The following is a 20,023-nucleotide window of genomic DNA, read 5'->3' as shown; positions in this document are numbered from 1 at the left end:
GGAGAGCCTGATGCAGACTGAGTACTGAGTAGGCAGAGGGTCAATCCTGACACTTCCCTGGTTAAGCCCAATACAAGCACTCCAGCTCTCTGGACCAAGTTCCAATCTGCTTCCATCTTTGTCTATCCTTATCACAAGAGGAGCTACAGGAGAAAAGCGAAGGCCTTATAATCTGAGGCACTGCTGTGCCTGCCCTCCAGCTCAGAGCCCAGACTGTACCTTGTTGTCCTGCATGTCTCGGTTGGCCCCATTTTTCAACAGCAAAAGGGTCGCCTCCACGTTATTCACAGCAGCTGCCCAGTGAAGAGCAGATTTTCCTGCAGGAAAAAACATTTTTAGGGCTTCCCTGGTGGCGCAGTGGTTAAGAATCTGCCTGCCAACACAGGAGACACGGGTTCGAGCCCTGGTCCGGGAAGATCCCACACGCCGCAGAGCAACTAAGTCCGTGCGCCACAACTACTGAGCCTGCGCTCTAGAGCTCGCGAGCCACAACTACTGAAGCCCGCACGTCTAGAGCCCGTGCTCCGCAACAAGAGAAGCCACCGCAATGAGAAGCCTGTGCACCCGCTCGCTGCAACTAGAGAAAGCCCGCGTGCATCAACAAAGACCCAACGCAGCCAAAATTAAAAACAAAATAAATTAAAAACAAAACAAAACAAACAAAACATTTTTATAAGCAGACAGAGCAGAAGGACATGGCCTACTCCTACTATCGGGAAGCATCAGGATTTGTACAAGGAAACCTTGAACTTCTCAGACAGCAGTAGGAAGCCAGTTCTCTGTGGGGGCCCATAGGAAAAACCCAAGTATTCTATTAATTTTCCCCTATTCTAGAAATACTTCAGTACAGGCTGCCTTGCCTCCAGAAGACCTCTAAGTAAAAGGATCATCTGTCTATGGTACCACATCCCTCACACGGCAGAATCTACCCTGTCACACACTGAAGGCAATAACCTACTTATTTATTACAGGCCAGAATGCATTGTTAGAATATCTCATAACCCTCACCTCCACAATGAAGTTGGCGCTCACATCCTCATATCAAGAGTGGTATGCCTGGGAACGTACACAGGGAAACCTTCCATAGACCTTCTTTGAGATCTGAGAACCCTCACCAAAAATCCCTTCCCAGCTTCATCTACGGACCTCCCACTGTCTCAGATCTCTGAACTCAATATGGTAAAAGGAAGAATGAATGACTGAATGAATCTTCAGTGGATTCGGATCTGGGACAGCTCATTAAGGATCGTGCAACAATCTTCCTCCTCAGAGGCTTGCTTTGCAGGTAGGAATCTGAACCCCTGCTTCTCATCCCTACCGTGGTCGTCCACTGCATTCACATCGGCTTGGCAGTTGATCAACTCTGCCACCATTCCCTCCACAGCTAGGCGGGCAGCCAGGATCAGGGGTGTCGTGCCATCATGCATCCTGGCATCTAGATCAGTTACTCGGTTGCGGATCAGTATCTAGAACACGAGAAAGCACAGAAAAGAGAGTCACCTGGATACAAAAAATAATGAAGCTAAGATAAGAAATAACAGCATCAGAGCTGAGGCTACACTGTAAGTCCCTGGAGTACAGGGAATGTCTTGTTATCTTTGTGCCCACAGTTCTACCATGGTCAGTCAATAAATATTTGTTGAATGCATGAATGAAGGAGTAAACGGATGAACGAAAATACAAGTAGGTGCTCAAGCTTTACAATGGCTATGTAAACTCATGTACTTCTACTTTCTAAAGCAAAAAGAGGGATGTGGGAAAATACCACAACCTCAGTTATGGTGTCTAGGTTAAGATGATACAGCATGCCTCCAATTTCCCCATCAGGGTAGAATAATAGGGCATCAGGTATACATTATGAACTCATGTCAAGAAACCCGCCAAGGAGCAGCTGGAAGCCCATATGGTCAGATATATCTAGAGGGAGAAGCTGACACTAGTCAGAGGCTTCATAACAGGTATCACTCCCATCTGATCTTTTCATATGGGAGGCATTTTGCCACGTCAGAAACAAAACAACGCGAAGCAGTGATTAACAATCAGAAGACTGGTGTTATCTGCTGTTGGCTCTATTGTTTCCTGGCTGTAAATGGTCAAGTCTGTTTGCCTGCCTCCCTTTTCCTGCCTTCCCTTTTCCTTTCCAGCAAGCAGGACTCTATCATCTGCCTTATTCTCTCAAAGAATCATCGAACAAATGTAATGGGATATTAAGCGCCTTAATAAAGGGAAACTATACTAGATCCATAAGGAACCAGCTCTTTACATGTTCTTTACCTGGAAGACACCCTGGGCATCAGCTGCCACGGCAGCATGGAGAGGGCAGCGGCCCATGTTGTCCTGGGCGTTGGCATCTGCACCTGCATCCAGGAGGCGCTTGGCGGCATCGGCCCTCGAGTAGCGGGCTGCAAGATGCAGGGCCATCTCACCAGTCCGGTCTGTCTGGGCTTGGAGGCTGGCACCCTGGTAGACCAAGTCTGTGATGATGTTGGCGGAAGAGTCCTCTGCATCTTCATCTTCATCACTCATATCTGAGCTGCCTCCTCGGAGAGAAGCCAGCATCAGTGGGGTGCACCCATCTAGAGGAAGGGAAAATTCCAGAAAGTATTCGAGGAGGGGAAGGACATTAATGGTCCATTAACCCTATTGTTGTTCAATGTGAAGAAAATTATTCTTTTGTGAAAAAACTCTGTGATTCTTGTGGTAATTGGCAATTGACTTTTCCTGGATAACATCCTTTCTGTAAAGAGCAGCTATTCTCTACGTTAAACAAGCTTTCCTGTTCAAGTTCCTAAGTGCTATGTTATTTTAAACTGGACAACTTTTAAAAATAGCCAGTATTAATAAACGATGTGCACGAAGGTACGAACTAAACAAATTCTCTATCCCTCTGCTTTGGAATATTATTTTTTTGTCCTACTAAAATCTATCCCAAATAATCAGTCTGTTTGCTGTCGAGCATGCTGTATGTGAAGCAATGAGAAATCCTTCCCTCTTTTCTCATATAAATTCATAATTTCTGCAAGCCTGTGTTCCTTAAACATTCATTTCCTCAAGCCGATTTCCAATCTGTGAAGTCAGAAGGGAGCATATCACCAAGTGGGACAAACACAGGGATAAGGTGGAAGCCAGGGCAGGCATGCGCAACGAGAAAGGGGAGGCTTGCAGGTGCTGACCTGGGCCGCGGACGTTCACATCCAGCACATCCACCTCCTGCTCTGCCTGCGGAGGAGTGAGAGCCAACGATGGTGTCCTACGGATATCTGCAGCTTCAAGGTGCTGCTGTGTCCATGGCCGTCGATCGATGGGATCGTCTTCTTCTGAGAGTAAAGCCTCATCTTCAGCCTGAAAGGAGAAGACAACTCTCCCTATCAATCCGGCCCATGCCAGGAGCTGCAGACAAGGAGCTAGTCCAGAGTCTCCCATCACTTCTAATCTCCCACCCAGTATTCTCTGTCCTCCTATCGAACCTTCCAGATTATTATCCACATTGGCTTCCCACTGCTCTCACGATGTGGTTCCTGTTTACCTCTCCTGCATCATCTGTACCACTCTCCTAACCTCCCCAATCCCATACTCTAGGCTTCAGCCTTACTGCGTCACCTATATTACCTACCTAACATGCTATCTACAGATCCCCAAAGCACCATTTTCCTGCTTCTGGGCTTTTGCCTATGTTGTTCCTTCAGCCTGCCATGGTCTCTCCCAATTCTTTGTCTGACTAACTCCTGTCTACCCTTCAAGTAGAAAGTAGACTCTAATTCCTCTTGTTGGTCCTCCAGAGCACCCTCTGCTCACTCTTCTTAACTGAGCATGTGTTAAGTATTTACATGGCACTACACGGCAGTTTCTACCGCTACCTGAAAGGTTCCTCACAACAGGGAACAAGCCTTGCTCAAGGCTGTCTCCTTGTACCCTGTATTTAACCCAGCGCCCAGCACAGAGCAAGCATTCAGGAAGTATATATTGAATAATATTATTATAATTTTAAAACCAGCTGCCCTTTATGAAGTATTTAGTATGTGACAGAAAATAGGGAAGGCAATTTACACGTATTTGCTGTATTTAATCCACACAACTCATGGAGGAAAGAATTATTATTATTTTCCCTATCTTACGGATTAAGGTAATTAAATACAAAGAGGTTAAGTAACGTGCCAGAGTTTTGGACTTGAATCCAGTTCTGACTAGAGCTAAAGCAATGTTCTTAACCATCATGGTGTACTTCACGCCTGTACTCCTCAAGCATTTATCTCCTCAAGCTGATTTAGACCATCCTTGGATACATGCACATCCCAGCCATGTATGTCTATGGGTGAATGGTCTCCTTTTTCATGTCAGACTCAGCCCAGTGTTTACCTCTTACTTCTATATGGCTTTAGTTCCAGGGCTCAAGCTCTGAAGCCTCTGAACTCAGGGGTCATTGGCTCTCTTCCACTGATTAGTTCCACCTTCCCTTCCAGAAGGAGAAGTACCCAGAGAGGATAAGGGAGAGATCTAGCCATGAAGGAAACTGCTATTTACACACAGTAGTCCTTATTCAAGTACCATCAGCATGACACTCGAGGAAGGAAGCAGGTTTGTTTTATTATTTTTAAAGAGTTCTTTTTGAAAAACTTACACAGGTAACCCAAGGCCATCAGTGACCTAGAGATTCCTGCTTTTTCAGACAACCTAGGATGGCCTCTGCCTGGGCAACATGTAAAGAATATCACCCTTTTCTCCCATTCATGACACTCTAGATAGCAAAGGACAGAAATACGGAAAGTGAGCAGATAATGGATAACAATGGTGGTTCTACCATGGCTAGCTTACCTTGGCTTTCTTTGGCTGGGGCCCTTCATCGTCGACCCAATGTTCACTCGTTCCAGAACCAATTAGGTTAGCCTCTGAGACTTGCACTGAGAGATTTCTGATGTGACGGAATTATGAAGGTGTAAAATAAGGGCAGATGTTATATCATAAACGAACATAGAAGTTTTCAATACTTTTTCTACCATCACACACTCTCATGGCTATAGTCAGACTTTCAGGGCCTTTGGCCCAGGAAAAATGGGTAATATTACATCCCATCGCCTGAGGAAATATCCTTTCCTTTCCCACTAATCAAGAGCTGACAACAAAAGTGTGCCTGCCTCATCACAGAAGCTGAGGACCGCTGTGATTATATGCACAGAATTGAAGCATCCACACACGTATTTTATAGCCACTCAGTAGGCATCGCGAATCATGGTCAAGCGTAATAACACAGCATGGCCAGAGCTCAGAATATAAAATCATGATTCAACAAGATCTGATTTTCCTCTTATCCATGCTCATTATTACTGTGAAGGGTAGCTTGTTGGCAGACTCCCTTACTTCAGCCCCACGGCATCCTGTCCCACTGGCTCACGACGTTTGTGATTGCTGGAGTCACGGCGAAGGGTGAAGCCTTCAGGCAGCCAGAGGGAGCCATGCTTACGCTTTCGTTTTGCCATGATCACCCCCAGCAGGATAATAAACAAGACAATCACAACAGCAACAGCAAGTAGATAGATAAGCTGGGTGCGTTTTGGGGTCAGGGATTCACCTGAAAGTGCAGAGAGACAGGGAAAAGTGATGAATGAAACATCCAACTCTCAGTATTCCCCCTACATTCCTTCAGAGAACAACTCTGACCTCACCAGCCCTGAGAGATAGAGAGCCGCACATTGTAAACTATGCCTTGTTCTTTCTGCCCGCAAGTGACACCTTCCTCCCCATACTTTCCCCTTAATTCCAGTGCTACTCACTGACAACAGACACAAGAGGGTACGACAGGGTTCCCTGGATGGCGTGAGACGCCAGAAGAGCTGCTGCTGCGTCCGTATTCTTGAAGCACTGGTCTGAGTCTTGGACACACTGGCGGTTGTCGATTTCCAGGAATACCTGAGAGCTGTGGGAAGCCGAGGGGAAAGAGGCAGAAGGGAAATGGGGAGAAAACGGAAGGGTGTCAGTCCAGGAATCTGAGTTGGAGAGGGTGACATGCCTTCTTCCTCACCCTCAGCCTCAGGCTCTCCACCTCTGGACGCTGCCTCCAGAAAGATCTCAGAAATTAAGATGTTGTCCATCTAGATCCCAAACACTAAGTCTCACTTGGGAGATGTCTCGCTACCCTTGGTTTGGCTCAGTCTGAGCGTTCCGACTTAGGCAACATAAGACAAAGTGAGAAAATGGGGTGAAGCTGTCTTTGGTGGGCTTCTCCTACCCGTTCCAACGTACTCAAAGGTACATAGAGCCACTCTAAAAATACACCCCTGCCCCTTGTTTTTGTTCCTTACTCTCCTTTGTCTGTGCATCTGTACTTCAGCTAGCTATTGAATTGAACACTGTGAGATACACTAACAATGTGGTGTGTGAATGACAGAACATCTGCAGAACATCACCACTGTCAAAGAGACATAAATGAAGGGCCTTGAAAAGGCGGCCAGGATTAATACAAAGAGGAGTCATTACTAGAGGGATTTAAGGTAACTCTGGCAAACGGTTAGAGATTCTAGCACTTGAGGGGCCATCCTGACATCCTGCCCCCCACTTGCTCCAGCCCACTTTTCAGGATCCCCAAATCAAGGCAAACCTTTAGCACTAACGGTAAATACTGGGATCATGGGCTTGTGTTACTTGGTCTGGCTGTTCTTTTTCTGACCTTTCATTTTTATAGCTGCAGTTACGACTTCTGTGTATCAAAGTGCTCAGCTTGATAAAATTAAGCTTTAAGAAGTTCAGAAATTACAAACTTACCCAGCCACTTCCTGTTCTTGATCGCCTGGAAGGGACCTGCGCGCCAATCTCTGCTTCTTCATGGCAGCTGACTTTTCACCATAATAGGGGTAGACCATGAGGTCCCCCTGGGCATCCCGTTTGATGCGTAGGTTGGTGTGGAGCAGGGTGCCCAGTGCACGCAAGAAGCTGCGAGCATCCTGGAGCAGCTGTTCAGGTGGCATCAGCACCACAATGACCAGGGTACCCTCTGCCAGGTTTTCTGGCCGGTCAGCAGCACAGTCCAGCCCATCCCAGCCACACTCCTCACTGTTGCATCCCTGGTCACAATGGTTGTCTTTGAAGTGGTCTGCACAGTATTTGTCATATCTAGGTAGGGGGAGTCAGAGGAGGAAGAGAACAAGGTAAGGGTCTCAGACCAGACCGGAGCTCTATTTGATTACCCCTTGGAACTAATGTGGATTTTCCTACCCATTTTCTATGGCTCAGATTAGATCCCGAATGTCCCATGAAGCCTTCTGCGACTCTCCTATCCCTGTCTTCTTAGAGTATATATAGTCTACACCCCTTAGTGTCAGTGAGTGCTCTCTGAATGAGAAACAAAACTGTACTCACTACACTCATGGGTCCCCAGACAACTCATAATCTTGTTAAATCTACTTGGTTCACGCTTCCTTTTTTTTTTTTTTTTATCCATTGCCTCTAGGCTTTCAGAAGTACAACATGACTCTAGAGAGTGCTTCCAGAAACTGGATAGTAGCCCTGTACCATCAAGAGATGCTGTACAGTGGACCATGTTGATACGGCCCAATTCTTTTCTAATCAAGATTGAATCCCAGCTCTGGAAGGTATAGATGGGGAGCAGTGTGTCCCACACAGGATACCAGATCTAATTTGTACAGTATCTTTCAAACACTGGGAAAAGGAAATTGAATCCCAAAGCCCGGTGATGCAAAAATCATTTTATTTCCACTCTCCTCTCCTCCCCCACTCCCATCCATTGATGGTTCCACCACCTAGTACAACTTGTGCCACTCTAGCTCAGGTCAGGAGTAGCTGTATGTGCTTTGGCAAGTTCTTGAACCTCCTAGGTCTCAGTTCCCTCACCTGTGAAAGGCCATTAACAATACCTATGCCTCACAAGGTTGGTGAAAATTAATCAGAGTTAAACTAAATGGGATGACTAAATGGAAAGTCATTATGTAACCCACAAAGCCCCCTATAACTGCAACAATGAAGACCTGGAGGGTTAAGCTGCCTAAGCTAGCTTGTGCTTCCTGATAAACCTGATGGGGAAACCCTGTCTTAGGGAAAGGAATGGGGCAAAGAGAGAGAGGTACAGACCTTTCCATCCATCCTGCAGGCAGGTTATGTGAGAGGCTGCCTGAGAGTGGGGAACAACACTTCCAAAAGTTATTTCCCCCAGGAGGTTGTGAGAGCAGCAGGCGAGGAAGCAGAGACAGGCAGAGAGAGGGCGGCTGTGCAGTGAGCATTCCTGCCCCTCTGTCAGCAAGGGAGAGCACAGGGCAGCGTGCGCTGGGACAAGGCTGACACCAGGAAGGAGAGGGCCCCAGGGCACCAGTCCGAAAAGCAGAGGCAGCTTGGGCTGAAGCACTGGAGTGGTTAGGAGCAACAACAAGAAACCGAGGTATGTTAGTGACAGTGTCCCTCAGTTCTGGGGACCCTGGATGCTTACTTGCAAGTCTTGCTATTCCTCTGGCATTCAAAGTTGTCAAACAGGCACTCAGCCGTGTTGCACAGCTCATCACACTGGTTGTTGATGTAATCCCAGCAGGGAAGCGGGGAGGAGCAGTTGGCCCAGGGGTTCTCCATGGTGAGGGAACAGTCACCCCCATCCCACTGGCAGGCGTGGCTGTTGCAGGCCTCATCGCAGACGCCATCCCGAGCTTTGTCGGCACAATACTGGCTCAGACAGGTGGCAGGAGGGGTGCTGGTGGGAGCTGTGTAGAATTCACAGTGGCTGCCCCAGAACGGCGGAGAACACTTGCAAGAGTAATAAGGAGGCTGGCGCTGAGGGTAGCAGCTGCCCCCGTGCTGGCAGGGGCTACTGGCACAGCCTGAGTCGCAGTCCTGGGGGTTGGGGCAGAAGCAGCGGGGTCCTGAGGCTGTGTGCACACACTGCTCCCCTCTCCTACACTTCACTTGTCCACAGCTGCTCTGGCATCTCGCCCCAGAGAATCCCTGTGGAAATCAGTGAACAAATGAGAATGGCAGGCTGACTCTTGAGGGCATGCCCCATTTTCCCTCCCAACCCCCTCTCTGCCACACCTCTAGGGAGGTAAAGACTAGACCCTTGGCTAAGATCCCTCCGTGTAGCCTCCTGGACCAAGTTCTAGGAAGAGACCTCTTCAAGTCAACCTATAGGTTAGGGCTGGCGGTTCCATAGGATGAATATAGAATTTTCCCACTCTAAGAGCTCAGTTCTAGAAATGAAGTCAACAGTTCATGGTAGGATAAGAGTCAGGTGACACCGTATCTATTAGCACCTTTCCTAAGCGTCATTAGATCACTCATACAGTGACTTTATAGGGGAAAAACCTCACTTCAGAGGATTAGGTATCTAAAAAACTTTCCTATGCCATTTTGTTCCTGGCCTTCTCGCTCAGTCCAGGCCAAGGTTACTGGACAGGTTTCCTTTTGGTACCTCTCCACACATAGTGATCTGTGTTAGAGAGGTGTTAGCCTCTGGCAGTAACAAAAGTGTTTGCACAGCAAATGGCTAACGTTAGGCTTCCTTCTAGTTGAAGAAGCAGCCTGCTCTCAAATAGTCCCCGCCAAGGAATGCGAGCAGGGTGGCATTTCCAACCAACTCTCTCCCCATCTGGGCAGTAAGACTACCCTCCAGCACAAGACCCAGAAGCCAGAGACGCCAGCCCTGATTTCAAGGGAACATTCTATTGCCCTTGGTGCTTCTGAAGATTGACAGTCACAGATCAGGGAGCTCACTGTTTCTGGAAGTCTTTTAACAGTTCTAAATGGAAAACTGAAGCACTTTCTCCTAAACAGGCTAAAATCAAGAAACGTCCCCACCAAGATAGTTCCCCACAGAGTTCGGAAACACCAGGTTTAATCTCAGCTTCGTCACAGACTGTGTGGAAGAGAGCATCCTCCTTCAACAGGCAACACGGCACTCACCGGGGGACAACGACAAATGAAACCATCAGGCATGTTGCTGGCCACAGCACAAGTCCCTCCGTTCAGGCAAGGCATCTGGGGACACACATCGACGAACGTTTCACAGTGACGACCTCAGAGTAGAAAATGAAAGGGTGTTTTAAAAGGCAGAAGTAGTAACTGCAAGTTACAGAACAGAACACTCCTGGGATGTGGGCCAGTCAAAGGATTAGAGAAGAAGGGAGAGGTATGAGAATTAAGTTCTAATCCTAAGGGAACAAAAGAGGATGAGGAAGGCACTCATTGGATCTCAACATGCATGGCCCATCACCGACTCAGGGCAGTTCCCTCATCTGTCTTATCTACAGTAATAAGCACAAATGGCACACATACGTGCCTGAACCGACTCAAAACAAGAATCAACTCACAAAACAAGATTCACAAAACAAGATTTTTTACAAAAAAAATGACTAATCCCTCCAAAAACAAAAAGGAAAATGACATCTAAGCTTTTTCTGAAGGCACTTTAGCTTTCATGAGTCAAAAGAAACATTCAGCAAAAGTGTTCACTGCATTTTAACACCGTCTATTCCATAAGAGAGGCTACACCAGACCAATACATCTAAATGGTGATTAACATATACACACTACTATATATAAAATAGATAACTAATAAGGACCCTACTGTATAGCACAGGACACTCTCTACTCAATACTCTGTAATGACCTATATGGGAAAAGAATCTAAAAAAGAGTGTATACATGTATAACTGATTCACTTTGCTGTACAGCAGAAAGTAACACAACGTTGTAAATCAACTATACTACGATAAAAATTAAAAGAAAAAAACTAAGAAAAAGGGTGATTTGCAGTTTATAGCGAATTTTCATCAGTGACGTCTCTTTTCAATCATTTTCTAGCCCTTCTGTAACCTGATTGGCACTGTTTCAAAACACAGCTTAATATTCCCAGAGTTAATGATCTCCAGGCACAGTTCAGTTCTAAAACAGAAGGTATCCTGAGCCCACTGTTCCATGACAAACTGAACTAAGCAAATGAAATCATGGGGTGGGGGGGACATGGGGCAAGGATTCAGGCCCCATCTGGCCTTCAGGCACTTGGAAGGGAAGAGATGGCTTTAAAAATTAAAATGCAACTAAAATAGCAGTAATTTTGGCCAACCAGAATAATGAGGCAGGAGTTACAGATGTTTGTTTCTTCAAATCACAGCAGCAGACAATAAGCAAGAGCAGCCACCCCGTTTGCACGGGGCTCAGGGACTGATGGTCCCTTGATGTTCATCTCAGCATCAGCACCCCACCATAATCGCCATCAATGAGTCAAAGGGTTTTTTATTCACAAGTGTAGAAGATGTAGAAACACCACTTCCTGACTAGGGGACCCCAATTCAAGGTGGCCTCCGTTCCTTCCTTCATCTAGTTCCTTCTTTCTTTGTAAGAGCTTATCATCGTTTCCAAATAAAGGAAGCCTCAGAGCTAATGAAAGGAACAGGAGTCAGTTCTGCTCTTCTGGCTTCTCAAGCACATCATGACCGATATGAGACTACAGACAGATTGTTCATATTCTTTCTGTCCAGTGTCGCCTCGAAGGCATGATGTTCATGATGGATTGTTTCTCTTTTGATAATGTACCTAGGCATCTTCTGTATTTCAAAATCCATCCCATTTTTAATAAAATTCCCAAGTTCTTAAAGGTAGCACATCTTCAACATTGGAAGGAAGAATGTCTGGATATAATAGCAGAGTCCAACTTGCCAAACTATTAGTAAGTAGACTACTGCAGACTCTCATCTGACTACCAAGGAATACTTCTACAGCATAAGATTCGGATGGACCCCAGAAGTGCAAAACAGATTTCTGAGTATCTGATGATACTGTCATATTTAGACGTAAACAACTATTTTAGCTCCCCAAAGTCACCAAGTTGGCCTCCTCCAGAAATAATTAGCAAGTGTCTATGATAAAGTCCCTATGCTGAGGCAGGACTTGGTCATCTTTATAATCTGTGATGAACACAGCCAAGTCTTAAGACGGCAGGTCATACTTGTGACTTCTGAAGTTTTCCTTTTCAAACCCTCATCAACCAATTCTGGTTAAACACACCCCAATTTGGATCTACTCCCTTTAAGTGTCCTAGAAGACCCTAAGCCTCTCTGGATTCTCACAGAGGTGGAAAGGTCACAGTGGCAGCAACTACCCAGTAACTCAAGTCACTACATGCCAAAGGAGGCAGGGTGATGAAACCAGAGTTAGATGTAAGGTTCCTGAAAACAAGATGTTATTTTGCTCAGATGAAGAGTTCTGGAGATGGATGGTGGTGATGGTAGCGTTAACAGTGTGAATGTCCTAAACACCACTGAACTGTATACTTAAAAATGGTAAAGATGGTAAACTAAGTTATGTGTATTTTACCTCCATTTAAAAATGTTATTTTGCTCAACTACTCCCAACATTCTATTTCTTTTTTTTTATATTTCTGCTACAATATGATATAATGAATGTATAACAAAAGAGACAGCATCTCTCAGGAATAGCAAACATCGATGGAGCACAGACCTAAGAAAAAATTGGGCCCTTGAATTAAGCTGGTCTAGTTTTTCACATATGAGAAAAGCTTCACTCGGGTCTGGGATGTGTCATACAGGGCCCAATTTCCTCACTAAAATCCCCCTCCGAGGCAGAGTGGCTGGGGAGGCTGGAAAGTCGCTCACCGGTAAAGGCACTGCGGCAGACACACAGGTAGTCGTTGGTAAGCTGTATGCAGTCTAGGCTGCCCTCAGAGCTGCAGGGGTTGGAGAGGCACTCGTTGATGTCCCCCTCACACCGCTCTCCAGCAAAGCCAGGCAAGCAGCGACAGCTGTAGCCCCCAATCCTATCCACACACTGACCGCCATTAAGGCAGTGGGGACCCCTGGCACAGTCATCAATGTTCTCTTCACAAAGCAGGCCTGGACGAAAGAGAGGAGAGAGAGAAAATCATGACAATCCTTGGAACGCTGCTTTCCAGCAAGGGAGAACCACCCTTGTTGGCACTTTCGCAATTAGTCAGGCTACATTCCTCAGTCTGCGGTGGGAACTTTTAGGTCAGGCAGGGCAAAACACACTCTTGATCAAGGACAGCTGCTATCCTCTTGGTCAGCAGTAAGGAAAGAATGTACTCAGGGCTTCACACGTACTCTCCCGTACAACCGAAAGAAGCAGCTCACTAGGTAGTAGCTAGCATTATTTTCATTAATTTATTCATTTTGATTCAAAATATAAAAACAGTTTAAAAAATAGCAATAAATAAATAAATAGATTACAAGTAAGAATTGGAAGAATTCTTGGTAAGAATTGGAAGTAAATTTTGAGTGACATAATTGACTTTTCCTGTAAAATAGTATAAGTGCACTAATATCTTATATTGAAAAAACAGAGGGGAAGTATCCTGTTGAGAGCTCAAAGGTCATTCCATTTAAAACAGGACTCATTCAATGTGCTGTAGCTGTAAATGAGCCATCAAGCATGAGTATCTGTAAATATTTTTGAGAAAGAAACAAAAGAAATCAATGACTATTCTAGAAATGATTTCATGATTAATTCAAAAAATTGCAAAAGAAAGGAAAGCAGTTCTGTATTCCTACCACTTGTAATAGCAAGACTATTGGAAAGAAAAGAAAAATGTAAGAAAAGCCCTCATTTTCAATAGCAGTAGCAAAAGATAAAATACCTAAGAATAATCTTAACAAGAAATGTGCTACACCTACGTGAAGGCTTTAAAACAGACCTGAAAGGCTCAAAAGGAAACTTGAATAAATGGAAAGACATTATGGTTTGGTTAGGAAGACTCCTCCTCATAAAGATGTCAGTCTTCTTTACACAAATTCATAAATTTAATGTGACTCCGATAAAAATACTAACAGGATTTTTAATAGACAATCTGATTCTAAAATTATATAGAAAAACAAACTATAACCACAGCCTGGAAAACTGTGAAAAAGAAGACCCTTAATATTTAAAGCAGAGAGGCATTGATAAATTAATAGAATAATAGAACAAAAAGGAAAGCCCAGAAAAACACCCAAATACACATGGGAATTTAGAATTTGATAAACGTGCCATCTCAAATCACTGTATGAAAGATCAAATGTTCAGTAAATTGTGTTGGGACAAATCAGTAGCCATTTGGGAAAAGTTCTCCAGTATTCTAGTACTTGAAGAAAATATGTGAGAATTCCTTTATAATCTTAGAATGTGAACAGTGTTGCTGACTAGGATTCAAAACACAGAAACCATAAAAAAATCCTGATAAATTCAACCTGATTAAAAATAAAAATCTCTGCATGAAAAATCCCCATAAAGAAAATTAAAAAACAAAAAGCAATACATCGGGAATATACTTATATTTTGTTTCATAGACATCTGTTCTCTGTAAAATACTAAGATAAACAACATAACAGGAAAAAAGGATACAGATATGAACAGAGAAACCATAGAAAAAAGAAAACCAAATGACTCTTAAATGAGAGTATGTCCATTCACATTGAGGAGAAGCCCATAGGTTTGCTCATACATTGCAATTCAGTAATATCAACCAAAATTACAAATGCACATATTCTCTAATCCAGCAATTCCATTTCTGAAAATTTATTCTACAAATACACTTACACACATGCCAGACAATTCACATTTCTATCATTAGGGCACTGGTTAAGTAAAATATGGTATGCCCATAAAAGGGATTTCTGCAGAATAAAAAAGATTAAGGAGGTTCTATATTTTGATATAGAAACATCTCCAATTAAGTTAAAAAAAAAAACAAGTGCAAAATACTGTGTCTAATCTATCTTCAGAGTAAGAAGTGGGTATTAAAAATATCTTTGTCCTTGGCTTCTATATACATAAAGAAACTCTGAAGGATACATTAAAAAAAAAACTCAAGAAAGATACACAGAAAACTAAAGAAAAGTGGTGTTTACTTGTTTGTGAGAGAAGGAGAACTAGGTATATGGGAAAGAGATTTTTCACTGTATGCTCTTTCTACGTGTGTGTGTGTGTGTGTGTGTGTGTGTGTGTGTGTGTGTTGGGGCGGGGAGTTGTATAAAATTGTGGACCATGTGCATACATTACCTATTAACAAACAAAATCAAAAATTGCAAAGTAAAAGCAAACCGGTATGTGCTCCCACTCTCATAGAATATTTGGTATTCTATGGACTGCTAGTAAAATGAATACAGATGCTTATCCTCCCACCAGAATAGAACCAGCAGTCATGAACAGACCTATCAAGTAAAAGAGAGGTCAACCTCAGCCTGAGGCAGAAGAACTATTACAGTTAGTTCTTGACGTGGGGGACTGGAGGCAACCCAGGCCAAGATCCAAAGCTCAGGAGTATAGAAAGAAAAGCAACAGTGGTAACTCTAGCAATGAGGCTGTGGGACTTGAGAGTCCTCTGGAATGTTCACCAAGGGCCAGAGAGAAATAAATACCACTCCACATATCTAACCAAACACAACAGTATAATAACTCAACGAGTTCTAAGTATGACAAACTCAAAGAGATCCACACCTACACACATCACAAAAGACAGAGAATTTTGAAAGCATCAAGAGAGAAGAGACTCATCATGTACAGGGATCCTCAATAAGGTTAGCAGCTAATTTCTCATTAAAAAAATGGAGGTCAAATCACATGGGATGGGATGACACATTCAAAGTACCAGAAGAAAAAGACTGTTAATAATAATAGCAAAACTATCATTTCAGCCATCCTTAACAAATGGTTAGAAGAGAGAAATTTCGTTGCCTTATGAAACGATCCATTCTAGGACTGATACCTCTAATTAATAAAAAGTTAACGGTAAAAAAAAAAAAAAGTTAATGGTATAGCAGAGATTTTAGTGTAGATGAATATCCATGTGCTTGCCTACATTTCCCAGTCTCCCTTGAAGCCAGGTTGAGACCATTTTACTACTTCTGGCCAGTATACTGTGAGCAGTAGTGATGGGTGTCACTTCCAGACTGAGGTATTGAAAGCTGCTGCATGATCCTGTAAGTCTGTCCCTCTTCCCCTGCTGTGGAGGTCTTGGAGGCCCCGTGCTGCAAGCCACATTTCTAAAATATAAAGAGAGGTAGCCCAACACACTCAGACTTGATCTGAGTGACAAAAAAAAAAAAAAATTGTTGTGTTAAGCCACTGAGATTTGAGGTTTAATTTGCTACTACCAGAATCACAGCTTGTCCCATACAGTACAAGTATTCAAAGGACCAAGCTAACAGCAAGTCAAAATTAACTTCTACTTCTCTTTCAGGCACTGAGCAGAGAACTCAGTACTTTTACAGGACAAATCTTCAAATATTCAAAGGCTGTTTCTCCCTAATTTTTTCTTCCCCGTTAACCTCATTGCTCAATAACTAGCCTACTAGTGGGGTACTCTTCCATTTTAATTTAGCCAAAGTCTGAACTCAAGAAGGGTAAATTACCAAAATTCACTGACACAAAGGTCTAAGACAGTATAAATATTTCTCTAACATTCTATTCTCTTTGACAATGAGAATAGATTTCCCACCATTGTGGATGGCCTCTTACTTTTTCTTTTTTCCACAAGCTGCTCAGAGCAGGTACCATTATAACTACATCTCTTCCAAAAAACAATACTCTAAGCTCTTTCCAAGAGATTGTTTGGAGGCAGGGGAATGCCCCTGGCAAAATGATGGCTCCATCACCCACCATCTAGGGTTGTATCTCATTAGGTCTTACTGCAATTCTTAGCTACAGTCTTGGGCCATCAGTGTTCTCCCCTGGCCTTATGAAAATAGGCAAATGTTTTCATGTCATTCATTTCCCCACTTTATGGAGGCAAAACTTGGCAAGTTTAAAAAAATAACATGAGCTGGTAAATATGAATTATTTTTTCAAGAGGCCACTAGTTGTCTTCCCGAGAAGCACCAAGAAATCTTGCTAACCAGATTAACTTTGTTGCAACCTTATGTCATTTTCACGTTCTGTGTTTCACGGATCTCAACAACAACCAGACAGAATTGGAGTCAGAACATCAGAGCTAGGCAAGAGATGAATGAAATGGCTTGAATTACCAGGATTCAGATAATGCTTGATTTTTAAAAACCAACTCAACACTAAAAATGCATTTATAACTTAGAGAATGCCCTGGATGGAAGACAGGTAAGGCTGATTTCATACCCCGAGTGCCTGGTGGGCAGGAGCACTTGAAATGGTTCACAAGGTCGATACAGGTGCCTCCGTTCTGGCATGGCTGGTTCTGGCACTCATCCACTTCATACTCGCAGTTGACACCCTGATATCCTGGGACACACTGCCAAGAGCAAGCAAAACGAACAAGAAATATTGGCCCATTGTAGGACACAGACCTTGAGAGCAAATGAGATCTGGTAAGTTACCTGTGACCCTCTTCCCCCAGCCCTTGTACGCTTCTCTGGCATCATCACACTCTCTACTAACAATCTCGTGCAGAGTTAGCTCACATCTTACTGGCATTTATCACTTCCAGCCGAAAGTGACAAAAAGCCACTTGAAGGGGAAGGCAAGGACTGAATATTCTGAGCGATATTTCAGAGGATGCCTGTGCAAAACTTTCGTCCCTGCTGTGTGCAGGCTTCCCCTAAAATATGCATTCCTTTGTATGTGATGAGGACCCGGTGACTCACTCTAACGGTATGTGTGGATGGTAGTAAAGATATCACATGTATTGATCTCCAGGTTCAGGAAACTACATGTTTAAGTGTGAGAAACTGACTGGTATGGGGTGAGGGCCCAGAGAGGTGGGCTAGCTAGCTGGGCTAGAGGTAGGGGTTCCACGGCTTTTAGGACTGATCAAGAAAGAAGATACTGACCACAAAGTGGCTCTATTTGGGAAATGCTTTGAGTCCCTCACAGCATAAGATCATCCAGAGGGAGAAAGAGGGTAAGGAGAGGAGGGCAGATGAACTTGGAGGGAAGGGGGTTGCAGAGATGGGGCTGACGTGTTTGGTGATATCACTCAGCAGCCAGGCCAAGGTCTGTGGATCAGAGAGCTCTGAAGGGCAGCTGTGGCTTGGTATCTTCATGTCCTGGGGCTTATCTTACCTATGGCTAGCAGTGTCTGCTGCAGGTTTGCAGAATATACAAAGCAGGCAGGCTCTAAGTGGCTAAATTCTACTTATTCAGGCTATGTTTAAAACAACTGGATGTGTCAAAATTTGAGTTTGGTTCCAGTGGTTTTTGAGCTACCAGGTCTCAGCCTGCTGTGAAGAAATAAACAACTTAGGGACCAATATACAGATGCCATCTTTGGCTCATTTATGATAAGTAGACAAGCAAAGCTTTTCTCAGTGTTGCTTGGTGGTCTAAATTGGGATCAAATCCATGTCTCTGGTCTTTTGTTAAAATCTGGATCTAACCATTATCAGCCCAGACATTAAGAAGACATGACATGTCCCTTAAAAGACACACACATCCTCAAGTGTACACATGTAACAGTATGACACTACACAGAACAGGCTAAGCAACATTGTTTTGAGAGAATTATTAGTTGGTTGATCAATGACTGTATACAAAGATGACATGGGTCAAAGGGACACGCCTCAAAGTGGCTTCTCCTATCTCAACTGCTATTCAGGGAAATACCAGGAGCCGCAGGGCTGGGTGGGACTGTGAAATGCACAGCAGGCGAAGGGTGGCTTTGAATCCTGGAGGCAGCCCTGTGGAAGATGGTTCCAGACCTCTGTGAAATTATCTTACCAGAGCTATTTTAACTTATTGCACAGGGGGACTGGAAAAAAACCAGTGATTAGTCAACACTGTAATTGTAACTGGAAAAAAAATCTATAAATTGTGAAAATAAGACATAAGCAGCTAAACTCAACATGCTAATGTTCGTAGGAGTTGTGCCGTCTTCTGGGAGGTCTCTGACCTCTCCCTGCTCATCTTACTCACCTCACATCTGTATCCACCAATGAAGTCCCTGCAGGTGGCTCCGTGCTGGCAAGGATTGGACGAGCACTCATCCAGCTGATCCTCACAGTAGCTCCCGGTGTAGCCCAGGGGGCACTGGCAGTGATGCGAGTTGCCAGCACTGATACAGATGCCTGAGTGCTGGCACAGGCGGTCAACGGGCACCCCTGGGAAACCCAGTGGAGGAAGAAACATCACGGAAGGGCATACAACACGTCAGGTTCAGACCAACTAATCTAAGCCGGTTGACACATCAAATTTTATTATTGTCTAGTTCACAATCCCCGGTACCAGCTTTATATTAAAAATAAACAAGCTCTGAAAGTGGAATATGCCTTCCTTTCACTTCAAATACCTTTCTTTTTGGAATCTCTAGAGCTGTTCCTCTGCCCTTTCACCTTCTGTTTCAGACCCTTTCTCCAGAGTCTTCTCCATCCACTCCTGTCTTCCCTTCCCTCTCCTCCCATGATAACAATACTTGCCCTAAAACGCTGCTGGTCAGTCAATACTTTGTGGACGGACCCTTGAGTCTGAGGGGCACAGCTCACCTCTGTGGGAGGCCGCAACCTCACAGGAGACATTGGGCACGTCACAGTAAGCACCAGCCCATCCAGACGGACACAGGCACCGGGACTGTGCTTTTTCCTGAATGCAAGTACCTTTGTTTTTACATGGAGACCGACTGCAGAGGTTCACCAGGGTCTGAAACAGGGGCATACACATACATCAACATTCAGACACCAGAAACGAAAAAAAAGTTACACTGCATTTTAAGAAATCAAAGGAAAGCATACTAATTAATAATTTAAAAAAAGAGCCCTCACCCAAGCCTTAAACTTAGATCCACTGTCCCCAGATAATCCAATCATTTTATACAGTCTAATTCCTTTTAGCTCTGCTATTTAAAAATTCTTACCACACAAGTTTAAGAATTTGAGGAAGCCCAATAGGTTAAGTTATCCCCTACGCCACACTTACGTCTAGAAACATGGCCACCCTATGGGGCTAGAAAGAAAGAGAGAGTTAAAGCTGTCAGACAGCTCCTACGTGCTGCTCCTGAGTGAGAAATCCACCTGGGGCTTGATCAAGTCTGTCTGCGGTGAATAGAGTGAAAGGACTTAAAGCCTGTTAATAAACCTAAAAACTGTCAAAGAGCTTATTTGATGGGAGAAACTCAGGCTTA

General features: G+C 44.2%; 1 protein-coding gene across 2 annotated transcripts in view; it reads right to left on the bottom strand.

The window, feature by feature from the left end:
- Window positions 1–20,023, bottom strand: part of NOTCH2 (notch receptor 2) — a 178,058-nt gene that overhangs the window by 5,305 nt on the left and 152,730 nt on the right. The window contains exons 20-33 of one of the 2 annotated variants that reach the window (XM_004263258.4): window positions 19,389–19,542; window positions 18,823–19,007; window positions 17,071–17,203; window positions 12,603–12,839; window positions 9,892–10,004; window positions 8,432–8,937; window positions 6,757–7,104; window positions 5,769–5,911; window positions 5,356–5,566; window positions 4,813–4,909; window positions 3,174–3,342; window positions 2,275–2,576; window positions 1,319–1,466; window positions 220–317 (exon numbers count right to left, since the gene is read on the bottom strand). In XM_004263258.4, the coding sequence (XP_004263306.2) occupies window positions 220–317; window positions 1,319–1,466; window positions 2,275–2,576; window positions 3,174–3,342; window positions 4,813–4,909; window positions 5,356–5,566; window positions 5,769–5,911; window positions 6,757–7,104; window positions 8,432–8,937; window positions 9,892–10,004; window positions 12,603–12,839; window positions 17,071–17,203; window positions 18,823–19,007; window positions 19,389–19,542 (2,844 nt within the window). Of the gene's footprint in view, window positions 1–219; window positions 318–1,318; window positions 1,467–2,274; window positions 2,577–2,597; window positions 3,067–3,173; window positions 3,343–4,812; window positions 4,910–5,355; window positions 5,567–5,768; window positions 5,912–6,756; window positions 7,105–8,431; window positions 8,938–9,891; window positions 10,005–12,602; window positions 12,840–17,070; window positions 17,204–18,822; window positions 19,008–19,388; window positions 19,543–20,023 lie in introns of those variants that run through there. The other variant, XM_033436698.2, reaches the window with a different exon arrangement.

The sequence above is a fragment of the Orcinus orca genome, chromosome 1, assembly GCF_937001465.1.
Source record: "Orcinus orca chromosome 1, mOrcOrc1.1, whole genome shotgun sequence".
Taxonomy (NCBI): domain Eukaryota; kingdom Metazoa; phylum Chordata; class Mammalia; order Artiodactyla; family Delphinidae; genus Orcinus; species Orcinus orca.
The sequence above is the reverse complement of the archived record's forward strand: the minus strand, read 5'-3'. Positions and strand labels throughout refer to the sequence as shown.